We start from the raw sequence: 16,674 nt of genomic DNA, 5'->3' as shown, positions 1-16,674 counted from the left end.
AAGTAGGGACTTGTCCAGAGAACTCAGATTCCATATCTTTATCATCAGTCCAGAGTCAACAGTCCCTGCTGGCTCCCCTGGTCACCTCTGACCTCTGACCTCTGACCTCTTACATGGCCAACTCCCCCATGTCCCTGGTGGCCAGACCCTGGAACAGAGCCTGCAGCAGCCTTTAAGCTGAACATGAAGGCACACCATCGTGAGGAACTCCCATGCTTCCTCCCTGGGCGACCGATTTTGGTTGTTTCTGTCACTGTTTCGGATTTGTGGTGTTTGGCCTTGGATTCACATCCCACAAGTATGCGAGACTGTTGATGACTATCGCATCTTAATGACAGGCTCTGACCTTTCCTACAGGGCCCTATAAAATGTCTTTATAAGTACTGGAAGTAGTCATTTGATGAAGTGTCTACAACTCAGCTGTATAAAATTATTTGTAGAATGGTTTTATTTTTGTGTAAATAAGAGTGTCTTGAAGATTGGGAAGATAAAGTGTTGGAATGGGAGTTAAGACAGGCTCTCCTCCATTTAAGAGTGTATTTCCACCTTTAAGTGGTTGAAGCAGGAGTTTTATACAAAATGTCCTTTTCTTCCATCAAAAAATGTCATGCATTGATTTGATACACATTTATTGAGAATTTTGTTCGTCACTGAAGGAAATTTAAAGGAAGGATAAGGAGTAGTATGTGTCTTTAGAGAGACATTAAAAGTAAGGACTGTGTTATTTGTTCAACAGTATTTGTTGTGAGCCTACTCTATGTTACAAACTGTTGTTGGCATTGCGGACATAGCAGTGAAATGAAAAGACAAAACCTCTGCCTTCAAGGAGTTCGTATTCAAGGAAAGGGACAAAGAAGAAATAAGCATAGAAGATGGTGATGAGTGCTATATAGAGAAAAGGAATTAAGGTCGAATGCTTAGGGGAGGTGAGAAAACAAGTTACACTATCAAGAAGGAAAGGTTCACGGATGAGCTGGATTTTAAGCACAATTTTGAAGACAGAGAGATTTTGAAGGAATCCAAGTTTGACTAGGGGAGAGGGAAGGTCACTGAGAGAGGAGCAGGAGGATGAAGGTGACAACCGTGTGAGCAGAGGCCATAGTCACCTTGGTGGACTAACAGTTACAGTGAAAAGTCAACCATGGCAAGAAGATAGCCTTGCTGTTGGAAATTCACAATTCAGTTCAACAGGTATTTATTGGAAATACTTATAAAATGTAAACTCCAGGGGCAGGAACCTTGTGCATTTTCCTGATCATTCTATCTCCAATGTCTACAACAGTGCCTGTCTCGTAGAAGGCACTAAGCAAATTACTTGTTAAGTGAATAACGGGAGAGAATGTCGTGTTAAGGCTGGTGAAACCAAATGATGAAGGGCCTTGAATGACAAGGTGATGAGCTTGAACTTGATCTTATCAGCAACAAAAAGATCATGTACAACACATATCTTGGCCGATCTCACTATTACGAGGTTCCCTTATCCCCTTGAAAAACCTCCCCTTCCTTTGGTTGTTTCTGGGAATTTTCCCTCATGGCTTCCACTGCTTTCTGTCCCATCCCCTTGGATGTGACCAGATGACGCCTCATAGCACCTTAGGCCCTAGATGTGCGTGTGTGAAGCCCCCATGTTGCCAAGGAGCATGGGTACCCTGGAGCCACCAGCAGCCTGGACCACAGAAGAGCAAATGCCATTCCCACTCGGTGTGACTCACTGTCATTGGGCCTCAGAGTGTCACACATGCCTCTGCACAGGTGTGTCTCATGACAACAGCCCTGGGATTTCTCCTCCCAGCCCTTCTTTCCCTCCAGAAGACACAGATCTCCGGGATGGATATCAGGATGTTTTCCCTAAAACCTAACCTAGGACCTCGAGTTCCCCCCTTTCAATCTGCCCTCTTCCCTTCTGGCCATCTCCCCACAGGTTTCTTTAATCATCCCTCCTGGCACAGACTTGGGTATCATTTTTGACAGTTTTGGTTTTCCAAAAGAAAACCATTGGAGTGCTTATTAGACACTCTGGAGAATGAGACTGTCAAAGAAAACAAGTAAACAAGACGACTTACAGGGTATGAAATGGGTGAATGGATCAGAAGATAACAAACTTCCAGTTATAAAACAAATAAGTCCTGGGAATAGAACGTGCAGCATGGTAACTATAGTTAATAATACAGTAGCATATTTGCAATTTGCTAAGAGGGTAGATCTTAAACATCCTCATCACAAAAAAAGGAAAAAGAAAAATTTTTTGAAAGAAATCGTACACTCACAGGTGTAGGCTTGAGGATACCTCTTCTTTACACTGGGTGGTAGGAGAAAGCTTTTGTAGAGATGATAAGAAGATGCTTCTAATGTGAGACTCATGAAACAATGGTGACCTTAATGAAAAAAGGCAAAGTTTGGAAAATAAGTTGGTTTATGAAAGGAGATTGCTTTTGAGGAAACAACCTACAAAAGAACATGTGACTTAATTACTATCGTTTTCCTGAATCAAAATATATTTTGTTAAGTAAAGGAGAAAAAAATCTTGCAATCTGTTGAAATCGTTTGAATTATGTATTCATTTCAAAAGGAAACAGGCAACACAAAGAGCTCTTCTAGGGAAATGTACATGGTGGGTCGAGTGCACCTGGGTCAGAGTCATTCTCTCCCGAGTCATCGTGGGTTTGGGGGCCTCACATGCACGTTCTGGGAGACACAGTCCTCTTTGCTAAAAGGAGAAATACTGTTTGGGGCTTCGGTAACTGGAGAGAGGAAATCTTTGAAGAGCTTTACTTTGAGCAGCTTGGACTCCTCCAGGATAAAATCCCTGATTCTGCAGAATGACACTTGACCAGCCAGAAAGATCCCATGAAGAATGTCTCCCACTTGCAGAAGTATGAAGTATGAGAAAATGTCTCCCCAACCAACCTTTTCCCCCACCATGGTTGGAAGAAGCAGTGGTTTTTGACAACAGTAACCATAGGCTGATATACCTCAGTCCCCAGAAAAAGAGAAAAGGGGCAGCGCTCCCATCCTCCACTGGGTCCCCACAGTGCTCCAGATTTGTTCTGTTCAATGCTATATACCCAGCAAACAATGTGCCTCTCTTCCCCTGCTCACTACACCCTCCCACACCATCCTTCCTCACCTTGATTACTATTCAAGTTTCCCTCCAGAAAGTTCAGAAAAGACCCAACATATTAACTCTCTCCAGGGAGCAATCAGATGACTGCCCTCAGAGGCACAAGATGAGAGCTGTGCTATTTCAAGTCCCAGTTAACTAGGAGAAGAAAAGAGCAGGTCCTTCTGAAGAGGTGTAAACTGGCATCCTCTTACCATGTTCGTAAGCTGGATGCTCTTATCAGGACATATGGGCTAAGTGACGTGCCCCAGCCAGAGGTTCAGCTTTTGCTCAGTAGCTGGAAGGCAGGCTCCACCATCTTTTGCGTCTCCAAGACCACTGTGTGCAGCTGACAAACGCTGAATTCCTGTTCTTAGGAAAATCTCTGTTCATACACAGACCGTATTTCATTTCATGGGAAGTCTATCCATGAATCTTGGGTTGAGAGCCTAGGGTTCTAGTCTGCGGTTAATCCGGTCAGCATTCTTAGAGATTTCTGACCACCATTCCAGGGAGCTAACCTAAATATTCTTGTCTGGCTGAAAATTGCCCAAGGGTGGCCCCTGGATAAACCTCAGGAGGGCTCAGGCAAGTCACTGTGACACAGGAAAACCAGCAGCGAAACATGGAGGCGTCTGGTAGACTCCAGGATGACAATAAACTTGGGTCTGTCTGTGCTCGTACTCTGATTCCAACAGCTTTTCTCTGGAATTACATCAATGGGACAGAACTTTTTTCCTGGCCAGAAGATGCCAACTGATCTGGCCTGAATATTGCTTGGCACTGGAGCTCCTTGGCCTGGGGAACTGGCCACCTCTTTGTGTAACAGCTTGTGTGTCTCCCCTGTTCATTAGAGGTATACCGGCCACATTGGACTGGTACCAGACATGTGCAGAGACTACCGGTTGGACAAAGAGAAACGATTAAGGGTTATTGTCTCCTATGGTCACATAGCATTAGCTTCTGCTTTGGAGTCCATATTGTTTTTTAAATTGCAGTCATTTAAACTCCAGTCTTCAGAATGTGATACCCTTCAGATAAGCCCTTCCAAGATCATCACCCACTGTTTTTTTTCCCCAGTGTTTGAACAGTACAATTTTTTAAAATGATGTAGTTATTGATGATACTACTCTCCTCCCCCTTCTTTCTCATCATCTCTGCAGAACCTGTTGTCATCCTGTGACAACAGCTAGACATATTGCCATTAACACTTCCCAGCCATTCTGGGGTTGCCACATGGAGCACAAGGTCAGGAGCAGAAATGGGGGAAGCAGAGCAGAGTCTGGGTCTCATTCTGACTGGACCACAGATGAGCAGATGATTTTGTGGGAACCACTTTCCCTTCCCATCTGTACTACCTTCATCTGCATAGGACAGGTTGACAGTGCCTGCTAGGTTTCTGCCACTTTTCACACCCTAGCATTCTGTGACTCCAGCTAATTAGGGTTTGTCATAACCCAATGTCTCTCAAGGTTGTCATTAAGATGTCAAGTTTTCAGGTAGGTGAAACGAAGCTTAGAAGCTGGGAGGTTAGAACCCAGAAGACTGACTCTGCTTCTATACCGAGTCCCCTGATTCTGCAAGAGCTGAACTGAAGAGGAACCTTCTATTACCAGTGCTGGGTTGGAATTTGACAACTCCATTTTTATTCTCACTGTGTCTTAGAGTGAACTGGAACACTGGTGGAGAAAACTCACTTAGGAGACCAACATTGGCCGGAAAATGGTTTTCTTTGTATTGGGGGCGTTGAGAGCAAATTTTGCTGTAACTTTGTAGCTAAAATGTGACTCTAGTGGCACAGCCTTCACTAAGATGGTCCCCAGTGTCCACCATCATAAGCCTGCAGATAAGCCCCAGATCAGAAAAAGTCAAATGCTTCCAATGGAGGGGACATCAAGTGATGAGACTTAAGTGGCATCCCTCAAACACATCAGTTTCAATTTCTCATTGGAATCTAGGGACCCTGACAACGGAAGCCAAGATTTTGACTCTCCAAGGGTGAAGATGTTGATGGTGTTCATGGATACATTCATGCTCTGCCCATCTCAGTCTGGCCAAGTTTTAGTCGATCAGGGAGTTTGGAGGGTCCTGAAAAGAAGAGTCAGAAATTCTGCAGCAGGATCAAATCGTGGAGGAAAACTCAATGAAGGGAAGAGTCCCCAGGGCCTTGGGGATTTTCCAAAGCTCAAGAATTAAATGAGGCAAATTTCATATGCAAAGGATGACTGGGCCTGCAGGGCGAGGGGTTCCCGGGAATTAAGCCGGAAGCTATTTGCTCCTCTTGAAGCAGAGTCTGGACAGAAGTTGTTGAAGAGCACAACATACCTACGGTGACAAGAACAATAGGAGACCTTATGCTTCTGTGGATAATTCAAAAGTCTGGCTCTTCCTGTGAAGCATGGGGAGAAAAACTAGAGTGTTAGACACCAGGTGATGCAGCAGGAAAAATAAAATAGTGTAATAACAGCCCAGAGAAAAGCAGAGGTTTGAGCAGAAACTGGGCCGAAGAAAAAAGAAAGACAACATAAGGAAGGCGGGGGCAGGAAGAGAAATAAGAGCTATGACCCAGGCAGAGCAGAAACCAGGCCACACTGTGAAGCAGAGTCATGGGGAGGACCATTCATTCATTCGGTAGGTCATTCAAGGAATCGGCTATTCATTCAGCAAAAATTAGAAGGATGCCTTTGAGATGCCAGCAGTGTGCTGGGTCCTGGAGCTCCATGAGCAAGCAAAACTGACATGGTACCGGCTCAGAGGGAGTTTACAACCTAGTGACTGGGTCTGAGGTGCCCATCCCTAAGCAAGGCAGGTTCAACCCTGGCGCTCCATGCCATGATGGGTGGACGACAGAGAGAAGCATGGTCCGGCTGCTTTCCTAGTCTAAAAAACACCATCATCATCAAGAAGAGAGGGATCTGAGAAGAAAGTGAGGTTGGGAATAGAAATTGTGAGGAGTTCAGAGAAGATGGTGCCTGAGTGGAAAGATTTGAGCAGGGAAGTGGATACCGAGATGAGCACACCCTGATCGAGACCAGGAAGCAACAACTCTTTTCCAAGCCTGATCCCAGCTCAATCTTTTCTTCCTAGGAGAGGAAAAATGAAGGGAAGGAAGCTGTCTAAAGATGTGAATAATATAAATAAGGATGGAAACAGCCTTGTGCTGTCTTTTCTTAACTTTTGGAAAGCCTCTGGAAGAAGCACAGTTATGAGCCTCTCTCTTAACCCCAGCTGGGAGCTGCCAAGAGAGAATCACCCCCAAAGGAGGAAGGACACAGTGGGCAGGAGAAATAGGTCCCATGATCCGCCCCCGTGGGCTCATCAGATTGGGAGCGGGCAGATCATGCTAGGTTTAAACACGTCTAGGTGCTGTCACACACCTGGTGGGATAAACCAAGCGGCTTCATTTATGGGAAAGCCTCTGGCCAGAAGACTCTCCCATTCACTATCTGAAAAGGCAAAAATCTAGACATTTGCTTGCATTAGCAACACAGTCTTCCTGCAGGGTTAAAGCTGGACTATCTGACTTTCAAATCTTAGTGTAAATTCATTTTAACCATCTCCTTTCTCACCCTCTACCTCAGCTGCAGTGAGGAAATGGGTGTCTTGAGCAGGGCACATGAGGGAAAGGACCAGTATTTACCTCTGAAGCTGTGGACAACAACAGGAAGGCCAGAGTGACCTGGAGCTGCGTCGGCCAGACCTGGCATTAAGGGGGCCTCGAAGCAGAGAAGAGAAATGGGAGGAAAGGGACTGAAAGGAAATGTTGAGATGTCTGAATGCAGAACGGGGCTCTGTGAGCACAGAGAGTGTCCCTGAAGGAATTATGGGAAATTCCAAGGATCCCAAGTCACCTCACTAGCATTCACATTCAGAATTCATGTGTTTTTTTTTCTTTTTCTTTTAGTTTAAGCTCTTCAAATAAGGGAAATACACTTCCCTCTCTAGCTGATTTACAGAATAGTGAAATTCCAAGACAAGGTAACTTGAGGCATTGCCCTGCTCATATATTCTCGTTAAGCCTGAGCCAAGGTCTGCCTTGTGAAGCAGGTTCCCTTAATCCTGTCACTGTTACTATCAGGAAGAAATATTGGACAACATGTAGGCATCAAAATGAAGATGAACTTTTTCTGGAACTGACGACATTCACACAAAACCACCATTCATGTTGGTATTGGCTGCTTTCTTCACCTCTCTGCTTAAGTTTGAAAAACCATCTTTCCAATTTAACACCCCCAACTGTACACCTCATCATTCTCTACACACCATCCTCATTCCCTAGAGATGTATTATTCTAATATATTTTGAGACTCGATAAAGGAACAAAGGCCCCGAAGTCAGACTTCCCAATTACAAATCCCAGCCCTCCCAGTAACCATCTGCTGAGTGACTTTAGTTGAATTATTCAATCTCATTAAACCAGTTTCTTCATCTGTAAAATGGGGATGTTGATACGAATCATATAACTTTTAAAAAATTTTTATTGGAGTCTCGATTTACAATGTTGTTCGTTTCTGCTGTACAGCAAAGTGCATCCGTTATACATATACATATATCCACTCTTTTTTTTAGATTCTTTTCCCATATAGGTCATTACAGAGTATTGAGTAGAGTTCCCTGTGCTATACAGTAGGAATAATGTAACTCTTGATGTTACTAATGATGATTAAATTGTATGTAAAGTATTTAGCCTGTTCCAAACCAGACATTCCATATGAGTAACTTATAATTATAGGAAAATGTTAAAAGCTTTGGAGCTAAAGAATAATACTTTCTCACTTAACATCATCATCATCTGCGTGTGTGGTTGTGTGTGTGTGTGTGTATGTGTGTGTGTGTGTGTTTTAATTTCTTTGAGACACACTGAATTTATTATCAGGGAGTGTGTTTCAGAGAGAAAAAAAAATGCTCTCATTAATCACTGTACCATTTTGCCTTCTCTGGCTCTGCAATATTTAACTTTACTCTTTGTTTATATTTATGAGAGTCTCTGCAAAATTTCAGGGCATTACTTGTCAGAGTAGATTTTTAAGCCTACCCATCAGTTTTTCATGACTCTGATGGGTCTCTAGAGCAGAGACAAAAAGGAAGACATAAAATCAAGACCTTTATTCGGCTGAGGCAAAAGAAAAAAGTTGTGCAGAGAATACAGAACACTGTGTTTGGAGTTCTACATCTCTTTTTTTTTTTTTTGGAGTTCTATATCTCCTTATCCATCACTATGTTAGTACTGTAGCTATTAAGTTTGTGACAGCCCCTTTAATCATCATTTTTTTAACTTGGAAATTGAATAATTGAATAAAATAACCTCTAAGACAGTTCCTGCTTTAGGGTTCCATGCTTTTGCCATTCTGCTTCCAAGAGCTATGAGATAGTGACCACATAAGATGTAAAGACGCCTGAAACTTGATCCCTGCCGCGTAAATTAGCAGATTTCATCTAAATCACCTAAAATAGGTGAAGAGGACAGGAAAGAGCATTTTAGACATCTGGACCCAACTTAAGAGAACAAAAAAAATGAGCAATGATCTGGGGAAAAGTTTGTAGTGAGTCTTCTTAGAGTGGAAGTATTAATGTTAGAAATCTAGAGTGGGTTTAGCACTGTGGAGGACCCTGCATGTCAAGCTATTGACAAGCATTTTGTTGCTACTGGAGTATTTTGAGCAGACAAGTATACTGTAATGTCAAAAGGCATCATCAAAGGAAAATTGTCAAAAGGCATCATCAAAGGAAAATAATCAAAAATCACTGGCCAAAGTTGGCCAAGTCAATATTTTATAAATTTGGGATTCTCATTAAAATATACAACTCCAATATTCAGGAGAGAAAGAATTCATAATTATTTAGGCTGTGCCTATATAATACTGCATCAAAGAACAAAGGGAACATTCAGGTAACCCTATTTTATTATGAATTTTTGAATGGATTTCAACTTATTTTTAAATTCAGGAAAAACAATTTGCATATGTAGACTCAGTGTAAATTTCACATTTTCATTTTTTAAAGCTTTATAGCGGACACCAAGTAATGTTTTATCACTAAGAACCAGCACAGTCCTAACCCTTTGGGTCTTTTCCCTTAAATAATATTGCACATGTGGACCAAGTGAGAATGGCCTTTGAGGATATTACCAAGGGGTTCCTAGGGGACAGTCAGTCAAACGTGAAAACTCAAATGCATTGGGAATCATTTGAAACTTTTTAAAGATATAATAAGGTGTTTGTTTGTTGGTTTGCTTCACTTTCCTAGCCAGTTGGCCCGTTGGCTTGCAAATAACATGTATGAATCTGTGTGTTTTCTTCCAGGGTCTTTCTTTCCTGATTTCAGGCCCTCAGAAACAGTTTTTAAAATAGCATTTTGGCTCGGATACCTAAACAGCTGCATCAACCCCATTATATACCCATGCTCCAGTCAAGAGTTTAAAAAGGCCTTTCAGAATGTCTTGAGAATCCAGTGTCTGCACCGAAGGCAGTCTTCCAAACATGCCCTGGGCTATACTCTGCACGCACCCAGCCACGCCCTGGAGGGGCAGCACAAGGACCTGGTGCGCATTCCAGTGGGATCCGGAGAGACCTTCTATAAGATCTCCAAGACGGATGGGGTCTGTGAATGGAAATTTTTCTCTTCCCTGCCCCGTGGATCTGCCAGGATTACAGTGCCCAAAGACCAATCAGCCTGCACCACTGCCCGGGTGAGAAGTAAAAGCTTTTTGCAGGTCTGCTGCTGCATGGGGCTCTCGACACCCAGCCATGGAGAGAATCATCAAATTCCAACCGTTAAGATCCATACCATCTCCCTCAGTGAAAATGGGGAGGAAGTCTAGAGGACAGGAAGGATCAGGACAGGGGCATGATCTTAGGCACCCACTCCACTTCCTACTGGGAAGGCCAGTTCACATTTTGTGGGTGATGAGACAGGACCATTAAACCAGGGACCATCTGGGAATGGGCTGGGGAGGAGACCCGACTCTTGGGCAGTGGGTAGGGCTTAGGGAAGAGGGAGGGTGTCACACAACCATCCCGTTCACAGTGATGACAAACAGCATCTCCTTGAGGCTGATGCTCTCTGGGTCATCCTCTGAGCCCGCTTTGCATGTCTGGCCCTTTCAACGAAAAACACCATGGGAAACAGAATTTCATACACAATCCAAAAGACTATAAATATAGGATTATGATTTCATCATGAATATTTTGAGCATGCACTCTAAGTTTGGAGCTATTTCTTGATGGAGTGAGGGGATTTTATTTCCAGGCTAAACTTACTGAGAACCACTTTGGGTTTTTACGGGGAGAGGGCCTGGAGAGGAAGAGACTTAAGATGGTGGCCGGTATCCAGACACGTTATTTTTAGAGCAAGTTTTAAACTCCACCATTCCTGACACATCCAGTTTCTCGGCTTGGGTGAAACTTGACAGTGAGAGTTACCTTTGGCTACAATGTGACTGCTTCTGATTCCCTAAGGATGAGAGTGAGGGGCACTCATTATGTCTCTGATATAATGGAGGTATATCATCTACACTTGGGTCTAGAAAGAGTCAGGGAAAGATGGCTTTTCCTAATGGAACACAGTAAAGATGAGGGTCAATGTTTCAACTTAACTTCTAGGGACAGAATTCCATTAAGTGGCTCAAAGATCGGGTGGAAGAAGGCTTCTTGTGTAACATATTTAAAGATCAAGAGGTTGGGTTGGGGTATGCTAATTTCATGCTAAGATAGAGCCTGCAAAATTACTCCACAGCCTTTTCAACCTGGCCTAGGAAGGCTTTTCTTGGCAAATCACTTGCCTTTTCCAGAACTCCATTATGAAAAACCAGAGCTTCTAATACTTTGAAAGGCACATCACGACTCCCATTTTTTCTCAGCTGCTTCACTACTGCATAATGAGTGAGGTCCACAGTCCCCGGGGCACATGGGACATGTTGGAATGAGTCTGATGATCCAGAACTTTGAAAGATACACACGCTTAGCTTGGGAGGATGCTTTCTGGTCACCAAAAACCCATCAGAAACAGAAGTTTGCAAACGGTTTTGGACAGAAGCCTGTTTATGCTGATAAAAGATCCAATCGTCTGTTTATTTAATCTATCCCTACTTTTTACAAGAACTTGGGGAACACACTGTTTTTTGCTTTATGTATACCAAATTTCGGTCAACCTTAATAATTCCGTATATTACAAAGATACAGATGGTGACTATATGTAAAAATTAAAATATTTTCACATTCCACAATAAGAATTTAAAAGAAGATTTATGTTTTTGAAATAATTCTTGACTAGAATCACTGGTCTTAAACTCCTAACCATTTCTGTGGCCTTCTTCGCCTATTGGGGGTAATTCCCTCTAAGAATTTCAAGGCAGATTGTAGCCATTATTTAACCTTCACAGCAAAGGTAGTGTCCCCATCATCCTTTCCTTCTTTTCTTGCAGCAAAATGATAATTTCCTGAAATCTCTCTAAAAGGCTAATTTCTCTGCATAGTGCCCTGGAAAGTATGCTCGCGTGTGGATTTGGTTTTGGTTGTTGGTCGTCTTTTGACCTAGAATGGTACTGCTTTCTCAGCCCTTTCTGGAAAGTGTCTCATGGTTGACCAGATAGACACTGTGCCTTGTACTCGTAACTTGGATTCTGGCAGTAGATGTTGGCTGGACTTTTAGACTCTTCTGGTCTGTCTGTATGTCTCCTGACAGCTCTTCCAGATGTAGGTGTCCTATTATGCCTGTAGGCATCAGGGAAGGACTTGACTATGCAAGCCTCACTTCAGTTTCATTGTTGAGAAGAACTTCTTTTAGGATCTGAATTTTTAAATCTTACCAGGCTCCCCCTTACAGGAAGTGTGTCCCCATGAAAAGAAGGGTAATAGCTTTTCTTCAGCAGAACGTGGCTCCACATTTGAGATGTTCCTTAAACACCTCTACAGACGAATTTAAATTTTAGATACTAGAAAGCTTAGGATCGCCGGAAAGCTAGCTTTAATGCCGCTTCTAATCAAAATAAACAACTCGAGGGCTTCCCTGGTGGCGCAGTGGTTGAGAGTCCGCCTGCCGATGCAGGGGACGCGGGTTCGTGCCCCGGTGAGGGAAGATCCCACATGCCGCGGAGCGGCGGGGCCCGTGAGCCATGGCCGCTGGGCCTGCGCGTCCGGAGCCTGTGCTCTGCAACGGGAGAGGCCACAACAGTGAGAGGCCTGCGTACCGCAAAACAAAACAAAACAAAACAAAACAAATAAACAACTCGAAAATCTTTCGGTCATCAGATAAAAGCCATGACAATTGTATTCATGTAAAACTATCCATAAATAATTGTCTGCTACACCCTTCTCTATACCCACTCCCTCCAGGGAGGCAAACTTTAACATTTTTTTCCTTTCCCATGACATGATATTAGGTATAAACATGCCAATTCTACAAGAAATTGATAATGTCACCCAAGACTTAGTCCAAAGCGGGATAAACAATGTACGAGTTATATTTTTACTCATCCACAAAAATCTCTGTACCTTTGAGCATGCCAAAAGCTCTCTAAAATTGTCACAGTTAAATAAATGATCGTCATATTTATACTCACATGTTTACTGCTTCTATTTGGAGTTTGAAGAACATACCCAGAGTAACAGTGGTCAAAATATCTTCTCTAATGTGTTATAAAAAGCAGTTGCTTTGGGATTGTCTAAACATCACCAAAAATCAACTTGACATTGTGGGATAGGTGAAATTTGAGTTTCTCCTGCAATTCAAATTGCACGCCTTAAGAGAGATCTTGACTCTTTACTCAAGAATTTCCCCAGACCTTTGCAGGGATTTCAGAAAAGCACTTTACGCGTCAAGTTTTCTTCCTTTTACCTCTCTTTTGTCTCATTTAAAGACCGCTTCTGCCTGTTATCACTTGGGATCTGCTAACACGCCCCCAGATATTAAGGTTCCTAACGCTCTGAGCCACCTACTTGGATTGGTCCATCCGTAGTAGACAGTGATGTTTGGGTAAATAAATACTTTCTTAAGGCTTTCTGGTTAGGTGCTACTGTATGCCAGGCATTGGCAGAGCACTTGGCACCCACTGCTTCTAAATGTCATAGCAATTCCATTCTTCTTCTTTGACAGATAAAAAATGTGATAGTTAAATGTGACTAAGCACTCACCCAAGGCCAAGGAGGAACCATGATTCGACCCGAGGTCTTCCAAGCCCTAGAGCCCGCATGAGGGGAGAATGGCCTGGAATGTTCTTCAGGCTTTGCATGAAGGACAAATGATATCAAACTGGGTGAAGATGGACATGTAAGAGAATGCAGAAGAGGCTGGCTTGGCTCAGAACAGCCAACACAGTCGTGGATGCAAAACGCATTGTGCAGTGTGTTGAAGTTATTGACGCGCAGCCACCGTTCATCAGCACACTTTCAGGAAGCATATCCCTATTTTAAATAAATAAAAAGCAAATGCAGTATCACTTGCATTCACCTGTACTCCAGAAAAAAGGGTATTTCTGAGTTGGAGAGAGAGAAGGAATTATAGCTATTTCCCCAGGAATTACACAAAGCCCAGAAGAGTGTGTCAAATATGTGAATTTCGTATCTGTCACCATGAGGAAATGGTTCAGAATGCTGGTCTTCAAGTAGCCAGAGACCTTGGCAATCTTTGAAAATGAAGAATCAGTTGGCAGCTATGTCTGCTTCTTAGATGACATCCTCTTGTTCCTGGATTTCACAAAGGAAAGCTTTAAGTCCTGAATGTCTCAGCTACTCCCATCCCTCAAAGTGAACCATCACACAGACCTTCTGGCCCAATAGGTTTCACAGTTATGGCCTGGGAGTGGTAACTTGTTAGGAACTATCTGCTTGGGCAGGGAATTATTCTCTCTTTAATCACAGCTGCTTAATCACAGCTTGACAAACATTCTCACTTGCTTCTGGGGCTGCTTCTGCTCAGATCCTCTTGCCAAAAGAGACGCTGCCTCTGTGTCTGAGTGCTTGTTGACTTAATTAAGAGCTCTGCTTGTCAGCGAAGGGAGAAGGGAGCCCAAGCACATGGAAAGTAAATTCTTCAAGCAAAACCAGGGAGACTAAAAAGAAGACAGCGGTGGTAAATATGGAGGCATCCGAGGTATGCTCACTTGTTACTCTGATTTCTTTTTACACTACTAGGACTTTTAACCATGAAACTACCTGCACACAGCTCCGGTCGAGCCCGGTTGGAACACTGTTGGCCCCATGCTCCTTGTCTACAAACTGCTGTGGAGCAGGGCTGAGCCCAGGCTGCTGTGGGGTCCGCCGTCTTCAAAACGCAATGGCAGCAACGGCCTCTGGTCCTCCGAAGTTCCTGCAAGATGAGCGTTGTGGGTTTGGGCTGGCGAAAGCCAGCTGGGATTTGAGCAGAGGACACCAGCCCTTGCCAGTGATCCCATCAGCATTACCTCTTTCATACTTCCCCACACCCAAATGTCATGGGGGCTGAGGATGGACCTTGTCTGTTCTGTATAGGAAAATGTCACTTCTTTGCTACTGCAACACGGACTACTGAGTCTCCCGCCTAAAAGGAAGGTCATGACGTTGGAAGGGGGCTGTTGGGGAGGAAGAAGATTCACTGTGGACATTGCTTGGAGCTGTTCGATAATGCGTTGCAGCAACTGATAAACGAGGAACTTCCCTAAAGCTGATGCTTATTCATTTCCAAAGACAAGACAGTTGTCTTTCTAATACTTGTGGCTCAGGAGTTACTACAATACTTTCCCTCCATTTCACAGTCAAAGTTGCATGTTATGAGCTGGAAATGATTATTGCGAAACTGTAAGAAATACATACTTAATTAGGTAAAAAAAAAAATCTAAGAGCAAATTAATACTATATTTGGCAGGGAAAAAAATAATGAAGGCACTGACCTATTAAAAAACCTGAGGGGCTTCCCTGGTGGCACAGTGGTTGAGAGTCCGCCTGCCGATGCAGGGGACATGGATTCGTGCCCCGGTCTGGGAAGATCCCACATGCCGCGGAGCAGCTGGGCCCGTGAGCCATGGCCACTGGGCCTGCGCGTCGGGAGAGGCCACAATAGTGAGAGGCCCGCGTACCGCAAAAATAAAAAACAAAACACAACAAGCAAAAAAACCCTGAATATAGTAGTTTCATTCCGATGTGATAGAAAAGAAGCTACAGAAAATCCCAACATGAGTTTAATATTTTCTTCTATTTATTTAATATTTCATATGGGTCCAAAGTAGTTTTGCCTATCTCGAGTTATCCCTGTGAGGCAGAAAGAGAAGGAAGGAATTATTATCTTTACCTAGCATATGAAAAAACAAGGGGAAAGATGATGTGAGGTTTAAGGATTTCTTTGAATATCTTCAAATCCAGCCTCTGACTTCTTTTTCCATGATGCTCTCAATATCCCCAAGGTCCACTGCGTTTCTCGAGACTCTGACATTCACATTTCACTCACTCACCTCTTGAACCGTATTTTCAGCTCTATTTGTACCTTCTCTCCTGCTGTCTCTCTGCCAGCGGCTGGGCTGATGAAGATTGTTCTAGGGGCTGAGTGCATATTTGTCTAGGGTTCTCTCACTGACTAAAAGACAAGCAGATGTAATCTCTTTCTCCCTAGATAGGCAGCAAGAGCTAAGGAAATAAGCAAGGTGGGGGGCTCTTGGGTTGCTCATCGGGGTGACGTGTAAGGCAAAGCCAGCAGTGATTGACACCTTAAGGACTTCAGGAAAGGTCCCAGAGAGAGAGTTTCGGGAATGTTTGTTTTACAGTGAGCCTGAGAACTGTATACACCCCAATCATCACCATCAACAAGCTGTTCACTTCTTCTCTTACACCAGGCGCTGCACTTGGCACAAAAAAATACAGAAAGGCACAGACAGTCCCCAGCTTATGATCTGGGTGTGTTCCAAGCTCATCTGTTGCATTTTTCCAAGAGGCATTGTTCTAAACGGGGACAGGGAAGCACGTTCCCAGATGAACCAAAAAATAAAAATCTATTTAACGTCCACCAGGGATTGGTCAACTTTTTCTGCAAATGGCTAGATAGTAGATACTTTAGGCAGTGTTGGCCATACGGTCTATTACACACTCTTCTTTCTTTGAATTTTTTTTTTTTTTTTTTTGGACAACCCTCTAAAAATGTAGAAACCATTCTTAGTTCACAGGCTATACCAAAAAATAGGCCATGGGCCACAATTTACCATCCTTGATCTCTGCTATTACTAGTTAACAGTGTAGTACAAATAATGCTAAGCAGTGGATTTAGGTGTTCAACATACAAGCTTTTTTTTTTTTTAATATTCCATTGCCACATCTGCACTTGACTACATTAACATTCCCGAACTGTATGAGTTGTTAGGTCAAGTGACAAGTTCACGTTCAGGACTGGCTCTTGCCGCATATGACCTGCCCACCGAAAAGATAACTTTAGTACGTCGTGATTTTCGATCTCCCCTCCCACTGCTGTATTCTGCAGAACAAGCAAGTCAGCAGAAGCCCAGGGGGCATCCACGGGGGTCTTGCAGCCCTTCCCCTCATTGGCAAAATGCCCCAGCACAATCTGGCCAACTTTGACAGAAGCAACAGCCAATCAGAGCCATCTGACCAAGGTCG

At 43.5% G+C, this 16,674-nt stretch overlaps 1 protein-coding gene across 2 annotated transcripts in view; it reads left to right on the top strand.

Moving 5' to 3' along the window:
- ADRA1A (adrenoceptor alpha 1A) overlaps nt 1-16,674 on the top strand; it is a 116,541-nt gene that overhangs the window by 70,609 nt on the left and 29,258 nt on the right. The window contains exon 2 of one of the 2 annotated variants that reach the window (XM_060013595.1): nt 9,403-9,920. The exons of the other annotated variant lie outside the window; for it this stretch is intronic. Coding sequence (XP_059869578.1) covers nt 9,403-9,920 — 518 coding nt within the window. Of the gene's footprint in view, nt 1-9,402; nt 9,921-16,674 lie in introns of those variants that run through there. 2 annotated transcript variants of the gene reach the window in all.

The sequence above is a fragment of the Delphinus delphis genome, chromosome 6, assembly GCF_949987515.2.
Source record: "Delphinus delphis chromosome 6, mDelDel1.2, whole genome shotgun sequence".
In the NCBI taxonomy this organism is placed as follows: Eukaryota; Metazoa; Chordata; class Mammalia; order Artiodactyla; family Delphinidae; genus Delphinus; species Delphinus delphis.
This window is presented reverse-complemented; position numbering and strand designations above follow the sequence as displayed.